Source organism: Solanum dulcamara, chromosome 8, assembly GCF_947179165.1.
Source record: "Solanum dulcamara chromosome 8, daSolDulc1.2, whole genome shotgun sequence".
Classification (NCBI taxonomy): domain Eukaryota; kingdom Viridiplantae; phylum Streptophyta; class Magnoliopsida; order Solanales; family Solanaceae; genus Solanum; species Solanum dulcamara.
In genome coordinates this window covers 69,625,471-69,639,882 of record NC_077244.1, presented here as the reverse complement: position 1 = coordinate 69,639,882, position 14,412 = coordinate 69,625,471, and the positions used below count along the sequence as shown (strand labels likewise).

At 35.6% G+C, this 14,412-nt stretch overlaps 1 protein-coding gene across 1 annotated transcript; it reads right to left on the bottom strand.

Moving 5' to 3' along the window:
* Positions 1-1,697: 1,697 nt before the first annotated feature.
* LOC129898669 (protein REDUCED CHLOROPLAST COVERAGE 3) lies at positions 1,698-13,550 on the bottom strand. Its single transcript, XM_055973299.1, has 23 exons — positions 13,242-13,550; positions 13,102-13,163; positions 12,746-12,838; positions 12,512-12,584; positions 10,935-11,273; positions 10,780-10,844; positions 10,563-10,694; positions 10,077-10,118; positions 9,460-9,984; positions 8,751-8,905; positions 7,857-8,358; positions 7,313-7,375; positions 7,125-7,226; positions 6,719-7,024; positions 6,549-6,641; positions 6,358-6,459; positions 6,124-6,228; positions 5,524-5,657; positions 5,083-5,266; positions 4,836-4,967; positions 4,402-4,514; positions 4,235-4,313; positions 1,698-3,834 (listed from the first exon to the last, which is right to left on the bottom strand). Exons 1-23 carry the CDS (start codon positions 13,309-13,311, stop codon positions 2,146-2,148), a joined length of 5,160 nt encoding a protein of 1,719 aa, XP_055829274.1. The 5' UTR covers positions 13,312-13,550; the 3' UTR covers positions 1,698-2,145.
* Between the last annotated feature and the right edge of the window lie 862 nt (positions 13,551-14,412).

Here is a 14,412-nt window from a genome sequence, read left to right as displayed (position 1 = left end):
TGGAAGTACATGATAACTAAATGAGAACGAAGGAAGTTCTTCGCAGGCGATAATTAAGATTTGATTATGTTGCAAAATAATCAATTTGACAATTTGTATAGTATCTTTATGTTCCCTTTTACTAATTTAGCATATAAAATATAATTTTTTACTTGTCCATTATAATAAATTAAAAGATATTTATTTGTTTCAATTTATTATGCTTATTATTAAGTAAGTATTTTTCAAACTTATTTAATATTAGTTGCCAAATTTAAATTTCTAAAACATAATTAATAAGGTAAATACTTAACAAGCAATTTTTTGTAGGAGTATAAATTATATATCAAGAAGCAATTTCAAATTGAATTTCGGATGGTCATTGATATTTGATCAAGTAAACGTAGTCTTAGGAGGATCAAATAAGCACCACCAAAAGTTGGTTAAGTACTCTTTCTAACTTTAAATAGAAATTTTGAGTTTGATATGGATAGAAATTTTGAGTTTGATATGGATATAAAGTTATCATTAATAAAAAATATGTCATTTGAAATTTTTCGATACAAAATTTAAATTAATTAAATTCGAAAATGGATAGTGAGCTGGCTAGCTGGCTGTGATTTACGTTGTTTTGTCTTTTGAGCTGTCGCCATTTATTTGCTTTTCTTTTTCCCTTTAAATATAACTAAGGGGGTAAGTAAGATCCAATTGGGCGTTAATAATTGTGAAATCATTTTTATTGGAACTCGTGCATGTGATAGGAATTTATTGTATATCTTGATCAGGGGTGTGCATACTTCGGAATTTCGATTTTGGTGTCACGGAGGCTATTTGAATTGACTTATAAGTTGTTTTTAGTTGTTTTTAGTGTTTGACTGATCAACTTAAAATCATTTTGTGCTTAAAATAAGCCCCAATAAATAATTGAGTTTATTTAAATGAACTTATTTTAAGCAGTTTATAAATTGAAAACAACTTATAAGTCAAAAAAAAGTTGGCATGCACCTATTTTTTTTTATAACTTATAAGCAGTTTTCAATTTATAAGCTGCTTAAAAATAAGTCAATCCAAACAGGCTAATGGTCAGTGGTAAAACATTTTTAAAAGGTTGTGATACTTGGCACTCTTTCCATCTTAAATTATACTCTCTCCGTCTTATATTAGATGAGCACTTTCTATTTTATACGGTGATTAAGAAATTATTAATAGATTGATTATCTTTACTATTTTTTCATTTGTTCATATCAATGCAATATACATAGAAGGTAGAAATAACTAATATTGAGAATTAATTAATTATAGGGGTAAAATAAGAAAAAATTAATTAATTCTATCTTAATTTAATAAGTGATCAAGTAATATGAAACAATATTTTTAAAAAATGTCCATCTAATATGGGACGGAGAGAGTATGTCCTAATTTTCTTTTATATGTTTCTTAAGAATACTCCCTCCGTTTCTAAATACTTTCTATAATCCATATCAGGTGAATTGTTGATTCGAGGAATATGGGCCATGAAATTCTTGTTTTTACCAACTATTTTGTTGGTGAGATTTATTTAGTTCCACTCAAATGTAATTATAGAGGCATCACATGTACTTTTTAGTGTAACCAAAAATGATATATGGTAAACTCAAAATTATAAACGTCATTACAATATTATATACATCAGCAGAATCCTAGAACAAGAAGTCAAAATTACTCAAGGAGATCAAATATCAGGGAGCAAGAATTATGAAGGTATTTACTCAACAAATTTATCACTTGTTTCATGAGAAGATATTTCAGAAAGGGCGCCTTATTGAAACCAAAAAACAAGAGGGTGGGTACCTTATCCATATAAAGCTAGATGAACTTTACAATGGAGAAAAAAGCAACTAAGCAAGGACTGCACAAAAAGGAAGTTGAATAAATTTTCTGGCCATCAAAAAATTGTACCTCCAGATCTGCTATCATTTTGATCAAATCTCCTTCCTCACCTTGTCTTTTATTTTGGGTGAACAAGATAAGCAACCTCCTCAGAGAAGTAGAATAGAAGAAATTATTAGTGGTCCTACTGCAGTTTATCTTCCACATTTTCTACAGCATCAAGTAATGACGAAATTGCATATGGAGGTTGTTTGGAGATGAAGCACCTTCTAGTTGAGATCACTCTCCTCAATGTACTTAAGCACAGATAGACTGCTGACTGTACAAACCATTTATTCCATGGGCAAATTGTCGCCTGTTTCTTCTTCGCCTTACCACAGGCAAAAAACCTTCGCCATCCTCATGTTTATTTTTATTTACATCAACTGTCTTTGGCCCGCTATATTTATTTGCTTCTACTGAAAGCTCCTTTTTCCCTTCACTTCCACCATGCAATTTAGTTGCACTATCTGCACTTGCTTTGGCAGAGCTAACTAAGAACTCAGACTTCTTTGTACTAACTGGAAATTCACTTGCAACATCTGAATTATTCTGTTTCGACTTCACAATGAAGCTATTTTGTATTTGCCTAGCTAGCTCTTCCCTGTCAGCTTGTGAACTGCTTTTTGGTGATCTACCATTTTTGACATTAACTGTAGTCTTTTTATCAATCTTCTCCTCTGATGAAACTATTGTGACAGAGTTATTCAACCCGGTGGAAGAATCAGCTTCAATACCCACTTTTGAATCTTCACTTGCAGCAGTCGTTGGCTGTGTTTTTCTTGGAACAAACTCGGGTGCATGTGGATTCATAATTCTTGGATAATCGTAACTGCTTATTTCAGCAGCAAGCTTTTGGTACTTCACATATCCGTTTTTCATGCGAGAATGGCTTGTCCTATGGTATAAAGGTGATCTGGGACCACAAGGAACTCTCTCAGCAATTGATGGAAATCCCACTGGTTCAGTAAGCATGCCTTGGCTGGCTCTAACATCATAGACACTAGTGACAGCAGCAGAAATCAACATATGAGTCAAATGGTAGGCACCTGGATTGAATGGTTCAGCAGCCGCGGATAGCTTGCTCTCTTTTTGTTGTAAACATTTTTCCTCATTACTTGAACATGAAACATCTTCAGGCTCCAGGGAAGATTTATCTGACTCAGATCCACTTATCTGGACTTCATCTTCATGGATTCCTTGTCTGTCTCGATCATTGGCAGGTGTAGCCTCTATGGTCACTGAGTGCCTTCCATCTTCTTCTGATGTTTCAGTTGGACTAACGCAGATCTGGGAATCAGTTTTATCCTCATTTAATTCTTCTACTTTCTCCAATAAAGGCTTTAGAACCGTACCTGGTGGCGACACTGCTACTTCTTTGTATGATAAGGATTTTGAAGCCATGGTAGCAAGAGAGGCAGGAGGAGATGGAACAGTGACATTTGATGTGCGAGAAATTTCGGCAACAGTCATTTTAGCTGTGAGTTTGGTTGACTTTTCAGAAGAACTGAAGCTAGCAGCCTTTAGTTGCTTTGCAGGAGAAAATTCACCTAAACCATTCTTAGATACCACCTTTTGTCCCTGTGAAGTAACTTCTTTCCTGGAACTGTTTTCTCGGGGGAAAAGGTATTCCAAGTTTGTCTTGATCTTGGCAAGACCAGGTTGCCTTCGGTTGAGCATCTTGCCACTGCCATGCCCTGTCCGTGTTTTCGAATTTGCTTCTTGCCACCCTTCGTCAGAGCTTGTTTCGTGTAGTAATTCCACTGGTTCCTCATTATTAGTGATATTAATGCTTTCAACTTCTTGAGCAGCGACTCTCTCTACATCATCTTCTTTCTTGTTAACTTCTACTGTGGTGACAGGATTTTCTGTAACATCATGATTGATGAAATTGTTACTTCTTCCATCATGTTGTCCTTTTTGAGATTGATCATCTACTGGAAACACCTAAGAGCCCATAAACAAGGAAAGAGTAACAGCATCAATTGGCAGCTTAAGAAAGGAGCAATAATAGGTAACTCAAAATGATCACAGCCAAAGTTATCCCTTCCCTCCTCAAAAAGGAGGTTTCCCAGGATATGTGTTTTCACAGTCACCTAAATACCTGACATGGGGTTAAGGATCATGTGCTGAAGTGTAGCAGGACAGATTTTCCCCATTAGACGAACTCAATATCATTTCTCTTTTTGATGATCTAAATAACTTACAGGTGAGATTTTGTACTAGGACCAACTTCTGAGTACATACAAAAAGTTTGCAGTTCTCTTTTTGAATTCTTCTCAATGTAACAAGTTTCAGTGAATTCAAGAGTATGAAGTATATACTACCATGCTGAGTGATAAACTACCTTTGAACGTCGTTTCCTCTGATCTTCTATGGTCTTTGAACCCTGGCCAGGACTAATGTAATCCAGTAGGTCTGACACACTACATCAGAAAGTAAAGAGTTTTGGTTCCTTAGACGCAAGCAGAGAGTTCAAGCCCTAGTAACACCAGTTCAAAAAAGTTTCAATACCTGAGATGACCTTTGCTAGCAATGGATGCATCTAGTCTCGGAGCTCCTGTTCTTGCAGCTTCTTGCTGCTCTAAGGCTTTCGATTCAAAGTATTCAAGCCATGCAGCAGCATCCTACATATATATTGCATGTGTAACTCTCCAACTTAAAAATACAGCAACAGATTGGTGATTTGTTAAGAAGACCCAAGTCACTTATCATCTCTATTAAGAAGGACCTCATTAATGTAACAAAAATAAAAGGCATATGTTATTTGCTAAATACATTTAAATCGAAAGGACCACAATGCAGAGAGAGAGAGAGACAGAGAGTTATCTGCAGCGTCATCATTTTTTAACTGTTGGCATTCCGGAAAAGACTGAGATGTGAATTGCACTATAGAGACATAGTGGTAACTAATAATGAGGGAAATCAGGCATTAGATTTGTACACACCTGAGTACGGAGATCATCTGCTCCTAATTTTGATTGAAGAATCTGCAATGTAGTTTGCTCATGTTGCACACTCAGTGAATATGCTTCCATGAGAGAGAGAGCTATGGCTATGGCATGATAGCTGGCAGCAGTCTGTCCAAGGCAGCAACAGAGTTAACAAAAGATGTCAGAAAGTAAAGAATATTTTCAAGAGCACCTAACTTAATAAAAGGATGGTGTTGGAATATGAGAACTGATAGAGAAAAACCTGTATATGATCTACTCCCAGTAACCTTTGGTTGCATTTAAGGGCTTCGTGTAGATATCTAAGAGCAATATGTACATTTCCCATGCCCTCTTCCATCATAGCCACATTTATATATGTGGCAGCCGTGTTTGGGTGAGATAGTCCACATGTAAAGTGAAGAAGAAATAAAGCACGGTTGACATACCTGAAAATCAATAATTTGAATTTGCTTCAGTTATCAATGTAAATAAGAAAAATAAATGAACAGCTAAACATAGTAGGACCAGTCGAGACTTCAACAAGAATGAAAAGGGATGTGAGAGACTAGACGTAGATATCTTCTGAATCCTAAAATTACAATTTGCAAAGTTCAACAAATTTGGAATCAAAAGGTTGAACAAGACACGTGAGTTTTAGTTTCATAATATGACCAACTAGAAAGGAGAATTTTTTCTCACTCACTTTAGAGCCAACTCAATGTGTTGGAGACGATAGTAGAATACAGAAAGATCCCCATAACTTTTCATTGTATCTGGATGGTCAAGTCCTAGCTCCCTCTCATTGATATCCAATGCCTTCTGTTGATAAATTGTTGCCTAAACAAGAATAATAATCATTCAGAAAGATTATTATCGTTTATTCTGCAATTCTGTATATCCAAGGAGTCAACATTTCGTTTCTTTATTGGTGGATGCAAATGCAATGGTGTGTGGTGGAATACAGAAGTGAATGGAAGGTGAAAAAGCAAGTGAATTTTTTTGTGAATTGAAAAAATCCAAAAAGCTGACTGTGGGACCTTGCATGATTGGAAAAAGAAAACATAGATATTTAGGAATACTTCCAAAATTGTCTGTCGAACATCAATACGCAAGCATGCCTAAGATAACTCTTCCTCGACTGCCTTTGCTAAACTTGAAAACTTTTAGATACTCTGATTAAATATAAGAACTTGGTTCTGGATAAGATAATTAATGAGCAAGATATGAGATAAGGAGAAACAAGGCTAGTTTAATGTCACATGCCACTTCATACATCAAATCCAAGCGATGAACTTTATGTTACCTGATTGAAATCTCCGGTGTGATAAAGGACAACAGCCAGGAGGCTATATGCACTTGCAGTGGCACGGTGATAGGGGCCACATACAGCTATCATTTTTGCCAGGGCCTTCAAGTAAATACACAAGCAAGTAAAGTAAATATGTGTCCTATAAAAATTAAGAAAATCTGTGCGCTTTCAGGAATGGACTTCACAGACTTGTGTGTGCATGTACTTTTATTTTATAATAATTTGTACCTTTGTTCCATACATTACAGCATCTTCCAACTTCCCTTTGTCAAGAGCAACCTTAGATGATTCTAGTAAAGTCCGTCCATCAGCAGAAGAGCATCCAACATGCTGAAAAGCAGATAGTAATTGAATGAAGCTGCATTTCCAGTCATTTGTAATGGCGTTCAAAAGGAAGCAGAAGAGACAGAAAGGCTTACTTTACACAAAGGCACTATGCTAATAACATCACTTTTACTGAAGGGGTATGGGCATTCCATATCATAATCTTTTGGAACCAACTCTAATCCAACCTGAACTAAAAACACATGTTATTAACTTTGAATGGTAAATTTTAATTAATGCCGCCAAGCTTATAAGCTTATAGTACCTTATGACAAAGCCCGCGGAGGACCGTCAATTTCCTCAACTGTTGGAATTCATCTTTTAATCTCCAACCAAATCTTTCAACCAAAAATTTCCTCAACCATTGCATCTTGAGAATGTGGTTTTCATCACTCTCTTGTGTGGGAGAGGACCCAAACAAGAAATTTAAGGACGAGGCTATAGCAGCTGACAAGTTGGCCACATTGTCAACGGAGGCAATGACAGCTCTAAGTACATGCTTGAAAGCTCGAGTAACCATCTCATGAATACAAAGCGACTGTATGTGAGGAAGCTTCGCTGCTAATTCAACCTGGATTACACAACGACATCAAGTTCATCAGAAGACATCAACAAGTCTCAATTCCTGACAAACAAAGAAAGCTGAGACAGATAAAGTAAATAAATCTTACCAGATGACCCAGAGAACGCATTTGTAATCCTCTTAGATGCATGAAGTCAGTAAGGGTGCGTCCATCAACTGGAGAAAGTTCCAACGATGCAAAGTCTGTAACCTAAATAGAATTAGAGATTAGTTTTTCTCTTCATATATTTCAAAATTTCATTTCATTACCGAAATAGATCAGGAACTTTGACTTACCAGCTTTGGGAGAGCAACTTCATCATAATACTTGTGTGCCATTTCGACAAGTTCATCTACTGACTGCAACAAGAAGCATAGTTATCAGTCAACCATGAGCTATAATATTAAAGACTGATTAAACAAAATATATCTATTTCCTCAACAATTTTTCCTACCACTCTTTCTCCCTTTCACTCAAAAGATGGAAAATGAAACAGCTTAGCTTGAGAATTCAACAACATCTTGATTTATCGTCGCCAAGTCAGAACTTCTCAAGTAACACCATGAAAGATTTGAAGAAAAAAATACAAGATATGTGGAGGTCATATAACAGAGGCTATTTTTTGGAGGAGAGATGACTAAACACTTCTGTAGCAAATAAAAAAGCATCCGAAAAAGAAATATAGGAGCATATTTAGCATAAATATGTGCTTAGAAAAAAAGCCTTGTTAATTCACTATTTCTCTTTTCTTTCTTCTTTCTCCTCTCTTTGGACATCAATTTTTCATCAAAATAATAGCATAAATACGTTCCAAATAAAAACAAAAACTGTGTTATTGACCTTCAGATGGAGATCCATCCCACTTTCTTTCAAACGAAGGTAAGCTTCTCGAGAGATAAATCTCCTCCATTCAACTTCACACTTTGGGTTGACATTGCTTAGTTCTGTCGAACCACTTTCTGTGTTCAGAGTGCTGGCTGTCACATCATCTGCTTCATTGTCATCCATGGAACTAACATTACCTGGTCTTTTGTCCCTATTTTTGAGCATTTTAAACTGCTTTCCAAGTCCCTTAACTATGGGTTCAGCCTTACCATCATTCCCAACCGTGTCTTCTGATGGTGTTTCCTGCTTTTGTAGATACTGAACCCAACAAGAACCAAGTTCCCATCTTATGGACCCTTTGGATCTATCATCCATCCCCTTTAACTTACTCAAACCATCCTTAATGATTTTATGGACCAAAGACATTGAATTTGCAGAGTCTTTCAAATCAAAAGGGCGCAATTGACCACTTCCAGAAAAACCAGCAGTCATTGTCTTGTGGAGCAGAAGTCGTAAGCTGGAAAAGGTTAAAACTCAGAATTAGAAGGAAGCATCTTGTGAGACAAAAAGAAAGAAATCCATCAATTTAGTCCTAAGGAAGAGTGCATCCTCAACAAAAAGAGCCCTTAGATCTAAACACTGACATCACTTGCCCTATGTGACTTGTCATTCCCAAACAAACTCTTAACATGCTGTTGCTTCCCAACTTACATGAAGTGTCATCTTCATACATGCAACAAAAGTTATCAAAGAAAGAAAAAGTAAAAGGGAACATGCATAATTGCTTGATTGTGGTAACATGTTCCACAAAAGATCCTCTACTTAAGTACACTCTTACTGATAAAATTCTTAGTCGTCCAATAACCAGCCATATAAAAGTTGATCTAGGTTTAATGCATTTTGTCAAACCTGTTGATGTTGAGTGCATTGGCTCCCCCATCTGGTTGGTCAACGATGTTGATATCCTGAGGCAGAATCCTATCCACCTGAATGTCACCAACAACCTTCACAATTGCCGTGTAACCACAATGTTTCACAACCACCACGCCCAATGAGGATGTGTCCTGTCCAATCAAAATCTTTCAACTTCCTGAATTGAAATAATTGGTGACAGAGAAAAGATAGGAGAGTATTTTATTTTTAAAAAATTATACATAAAGGGGAGGAGAAGGAGAAATGAGGGGATTATATGGTGGGGAATTGACCCCCGCCAACAAGGTGGAAGTTCAAGTATAGGAGAACTTACAAACAACTTCTACATCAATTCCTATGCATGTTATATGAAACCAAAAAGTAAAATAAGAGGGTGCTTGAAAGAGAAGAGTTGGAAAAGTAACTACAGAACCAATTGACATCATGGACGTTAAAGATGTTACCCAAGTCATAAATAATGCACGCCACGGAAACAGCAGCAGAAGAAGGGGGAGGGAGTATGTTTCCAGAAGGTGAAAGGAGTATGTCCTCACTGAAACAAATGATGCAATGCCTACTTAAACCCTCCACCCCCTTCCCCCTGGGTGGGCCATGGCTTGTAAATAAAGAAGGAAAGGCAAATCATACAACAACTATATAAGGGTTTTCCAAGTTCAAATATTTCATAAGGAAGCGTGTAACTTACATGTATGACAACACTTTCATCAGCAGTTACTCCTTTAATTAAATTTCTTTGAGCAACATCCTCAGCAGATGCATTAGAATCTCTACTGCCAATAACTTTATCTTCTTTCAGGCTAGCATCCCCGAAATCTCTTTTAACTATAATAGACAAGTCACCAATGCGATCCTCAGAGAGTACTGAACCCAGAGCACAATTTGAGGTATCCCTCAAAGTAGAATCCATGACTTGGTATATGGCTGAGACAGCTTTAAAAATAGAGACGTCAAGGAAAAGATTATGAAGCAAAAAAGCCTTTCGGTCTCGAACCACCCTCTCCTCCTCGGTTTTGCAAGGAAGTTTTGCCAGTACTGCAAAATCTGTGGCCCATGATCTCTGGTCATGCTCTCCATTCCTTCCCTGACCTCCGCCATTGCCACCCCAACTCTCATCCTCCACAGGAAGGGGAATGAAGTTTGATGCAAAATCAACGATGGATGGAGGGACAAGCCATGTGTTGGCACGGAAACCATATGGAAGATTACCGAACTGAAAACAACCAACAGAGCAGAAAAATATACACACAGTTAAATACAACTTCATTTTCCCTTGATGCTTATTTGCAATAAACAAGATGTCACCTTGTTATGTTCTGTAAAGGCCTTCATCAAGGATTCATATGCCTGCAAAGTAAAATGAAGCTTTTAATTAACAAAAGATAAATTTAAATAGAATAGACATCGCAAATTTGAAGCAATTGATATCAATTGTTTGAGTTGGTACTGATAAATCAAGAAGAAGAAAAAAAGAATGAGCGTGATTTTTCTTGTATATATCCTCCACCTCTTTTATACATGTCCGTGCATGTTATCATTATCAATCGAATAGAGTGGTGTCTTTCCATAAGATACCATTGATGAATCAACTTTCATGTTCATACTTGCAGTCTTTTACAAAGTAATTGCTGTCATAAAGAAAATAATGACGCATATAGGACAAATGTGATCGATAATTAGGGTGATTAAGTTTCATAAGTGAATTAAGAACTTGATGCACAACAAATATTTCAATATATACGAATGATGCTAGCAAGAATGGCCACACATTGAGTCTATGAAGATACTTACATTAGCAAAAGCTTGGCTGAGCTGTTGCAGAAGATCAACCAAGCAATGGCTTCGCATAAGTGGCTTCCCCAAAGTGTAGAAACCTTTTGCTGCTGCTACCACTTGCAATGTCTTTCCATTGCATATCTTAATCTGCAGAGAATTTTTTGCATCATCAAAATCCTCAACAATATAGAACAACAAATGCAAAACCAGAAGAAGAGAAACCAAAAACTACCTGTAATTCGAAATAGTCCCCATCTCGCCTTGTTTTAGCATTGCCACAATCCACTCTTTTCAAACCTGAAACAGCTGAGTTAGAAGAAATGCACGATAGATTCTACAATATTCCAGATTGAAATTGGAAAAATCGAAAGGGAGAAGAAAACGCACTCAGTATAGGCGGGGAGAGGTGAGAGAAAGAAAAGAATTCGTAGAAATCAGAGAGCTTAGGAATTGGATGAATCGCCACCATTTCATTCTCTTCCTGCGCCGCCGGAGCTGAAGGCTCCGATGAAGGCGCCACTCCATCTGACGGTGAGGCTGGCCGGCTTGAAGCATTTCGCTGAGCCTTGGGCTTCTTGGTCCGAGATTCCGAACCGTCACCGCCGGCAGCGGCGGAGGCAGTGGTGGATTTTCCGGCCTTGGACTTGGCGAAGCGGGTAGTGCAGGCGACGATGTCGAGTAACCTCCGGACATGATCCCCCACCTGAGACTCTTCCGTGTAGTCCTCTGAGAAGTTAGTGGCATTTTTGTTAATAACGTAGGAATTTCGGGCAATGCGCAAAAGATCGAAACTCTTTAGGAGTAATTGCCTATAATAAGCTCAATAAATTGCGGGATTGTGTCCGTTCTTGACGAGGAATTAAAAAAAATTGACCACTTATTATAAAATAAAAATTAAAAAGTTATTTTTATTATTGCTATTTTTACATGTAAAAATAAAATTTTCTTATATTATAAGCAGACTACATAAACTAATTTTTCGGCGCGCACACATACAGAATTGTCGATTAAATGTATCGTACTGCTAATTGTGAATGAATTTTCAGACAGGTACATATTGATCGTCTGAAAAAAATCACAAGTAGGTACAACAACATTAAGCAGGGAAGATGCTCTCTGCTGGCTCATGAAACAGATACCACACGGTCTTTTCTTTTTTTCGTTTTTTGTTAATATTTTTTCCGTCTCATATTAATTGATTATTTTTTATTTTGTACGATAACTAAAAAATTATAAATAAAAAATAATTTTACTTATTCATCCTTTAAAAAAATTCTTCGAAACTTTACAAATAATTATTAAAGATAATATAAAATAAATTAAATTAATATTTTCTTGATTTAGTAAGCCGAATGAAATATTAGTTGGGAGTAGGTGAAGCTTTTAAGTTTGACGGTGATTGTGAGGTTTAATTAATTATTCTAATTAGTGGCTTGTTAACACCGATGCACTTCCATGGAAATGCATGCCATTGGTTTAAACAAAACCTATATACACTTCTTGCCTTTGGCAAATTGGGTTGGTGAGTATAATAATTAAGAGAAATGATAGTTACAACAAATCATGGAATAATTTACTTTATTAATTTAATTTTGTTTTATATACACAAAAGCAGAAGATATGCAACATTGGAACTAACTAAACATGCCCGGAGGATGGAAATGTTGCGTCAAATTTGAGCTTTTTCCACTCTAGGGCACAATTACAGTTAAACCCCTTTTTATACTCCTTTTCACTAAAAGGACGGCAGAATCAAAATTTGACGTTTGTGAGTTTTAAATTTATGATATAGATCGTTTTAATTATTAAATTTATAATTAAATATTTATATTTAATAAACCTTTAATATAAATATAAAATATAAGTAAAATCTTTTGAATTATGTGACGTAATAGCTCCGTCACTAAAAACATGTGACCCTATAGGCCTTTATAAACATAGATGAGATTTTAATGAAAACCTACCTTCAACCATTCTCAGCAAACATGGCTTCAGAGTCGCAATATCTAACTTGTCATTTAGTTTTGGTCCCTTCACCTGTTCAAACCACCATCACTTTTCCATATTAACAAACTTCTTATTTTGAATAATTAAAATTCAAACATAATAAATAACAACAAAACCAAAGATTAAACAACTAGCTAACTTCCAAAAATATACAAAGAGAGAGAGGAAAAAATCATCAATTTTGAACAAACCTCGTGAGACAAAGAAAAGTTGGTAAAATGACATGTTTCAACATTGGCAGATAGTAGCTTCCTCACATCAAGTATCTTGTCCGTCGATATGCCCTTCAACAAATTATATTTGATTCAAATTTAGTCGTCATTTAGACATAAAAATTGTGAAATTTGAAGCAAAAAAAGAAGAAGTTGAATTCTGAAAAATTGTAACAGTTTTATGTCCAAACAATTTTAGGAAAAATTGTAACAATTCATGGTCAAACAGACGATTAACAAAACAAAATTAGTTATCTATTGCTGCATACAAGTGACAAATGCCAGTGTTTTTTTTGTAATTTTTCATTTTCAATTGAATTGAATTCTTCAAATACCTTGAGAACAACTTGAGTTTCATAGGGAGTGATGACAGTTATGTCAAGAACACTTGGAATCACTGTAAAGAAACCAAAACAAAAATGTAAAGAGAAAAGTCAAATGAATTGAAAAAACAAAATTGAAACATGTATTGAACCTTTCTCTTCTTTCTTCTTTTTGTCTGTTTTAGCTCTGTTTCCCTTTCCTCTGCCTGATCTTGGTGCCATGAACCTTCAAGAAAAGAGCTGACCAAATTGCCCAAAAGTAGTAAAATTGAATGAACAAAAAGAAGTCTAAAAAACTTCAATTTATTTGATACATATCAAGAAATGGTTGTTTGTCGTAAGTGAGAAATGACCATGCAATAAATAGAGAGAAACAGAGGGATTGAAAAAGTGGAGGAGAGAATGAAAGAGGAAGAGGTAGACTAAATAGTAGTGAGAAAGTTTGAGATAGCTTTAGAAGATAGATAAAGTAGTGAAAGGAAATCTAGTGAAAGGTTTTGAAACAAAGATGATAGGATAAGGTGTGGGGTTTTTTTGGGTTTACACAAATTACACTATACTACTTTCTTTCTTTTGATTTTTCTATTGAAAAATTAGGATAAAGCGTTCAGAACTTAAATTCAAAATTTTTAATTAAAAATAAAAGGATACTTACTTTTTCGATGAATTTTTTTTGGCCTTGTTTCTATTTCAAATCAATAGTGACTTTCACCTTTTGGCTCCTTAAATGGACATGAATTATTGTGATAGTAATATTAGAGGATTTTCTTGGTTTTAATGAGAGGTTATGTAATGTGTGGGGTTGTGGTGAAGAGGGGCAGTCCAAAATTTAACCATGAATTTAAGATGCATACAAAATTGGTGGACCAGCTCACCGTTGGTTTCATGAAACGTGGCATCCTCTTGATGGGGTTGTTCCCTCTATTGCCGTTTTTCTTGTTTTTTCATGTGTTGGCAGCTTTTAATTATTTTCACCAACCTATTAGGAGCAATTTCTAAGACCACAATTTTGTCATTCTTTCACTGCTATGTTATTTCACTAATTCCTTTTTCTTAATCAATTTAGATTTTAAATGCTGCAATCAATATTTTTTCTTGAAAAAAAGTTCTTTCAATATCAATAAAAATATATATACATATATATAGAAAATGATCATATATTTTGTTAGGCGCCTACACTAAGTCGAACTCGCTGTCCCTTCGATGTGACGACTTGTATTTGATTTTCCGTTTGCTTGGAATATTTATTTAAAATGTGTATAAAATGCATAGGTAGTGAATTTTGAACTTGCGTCCTCAATAGGTGTAAAATGGAGTTCATGA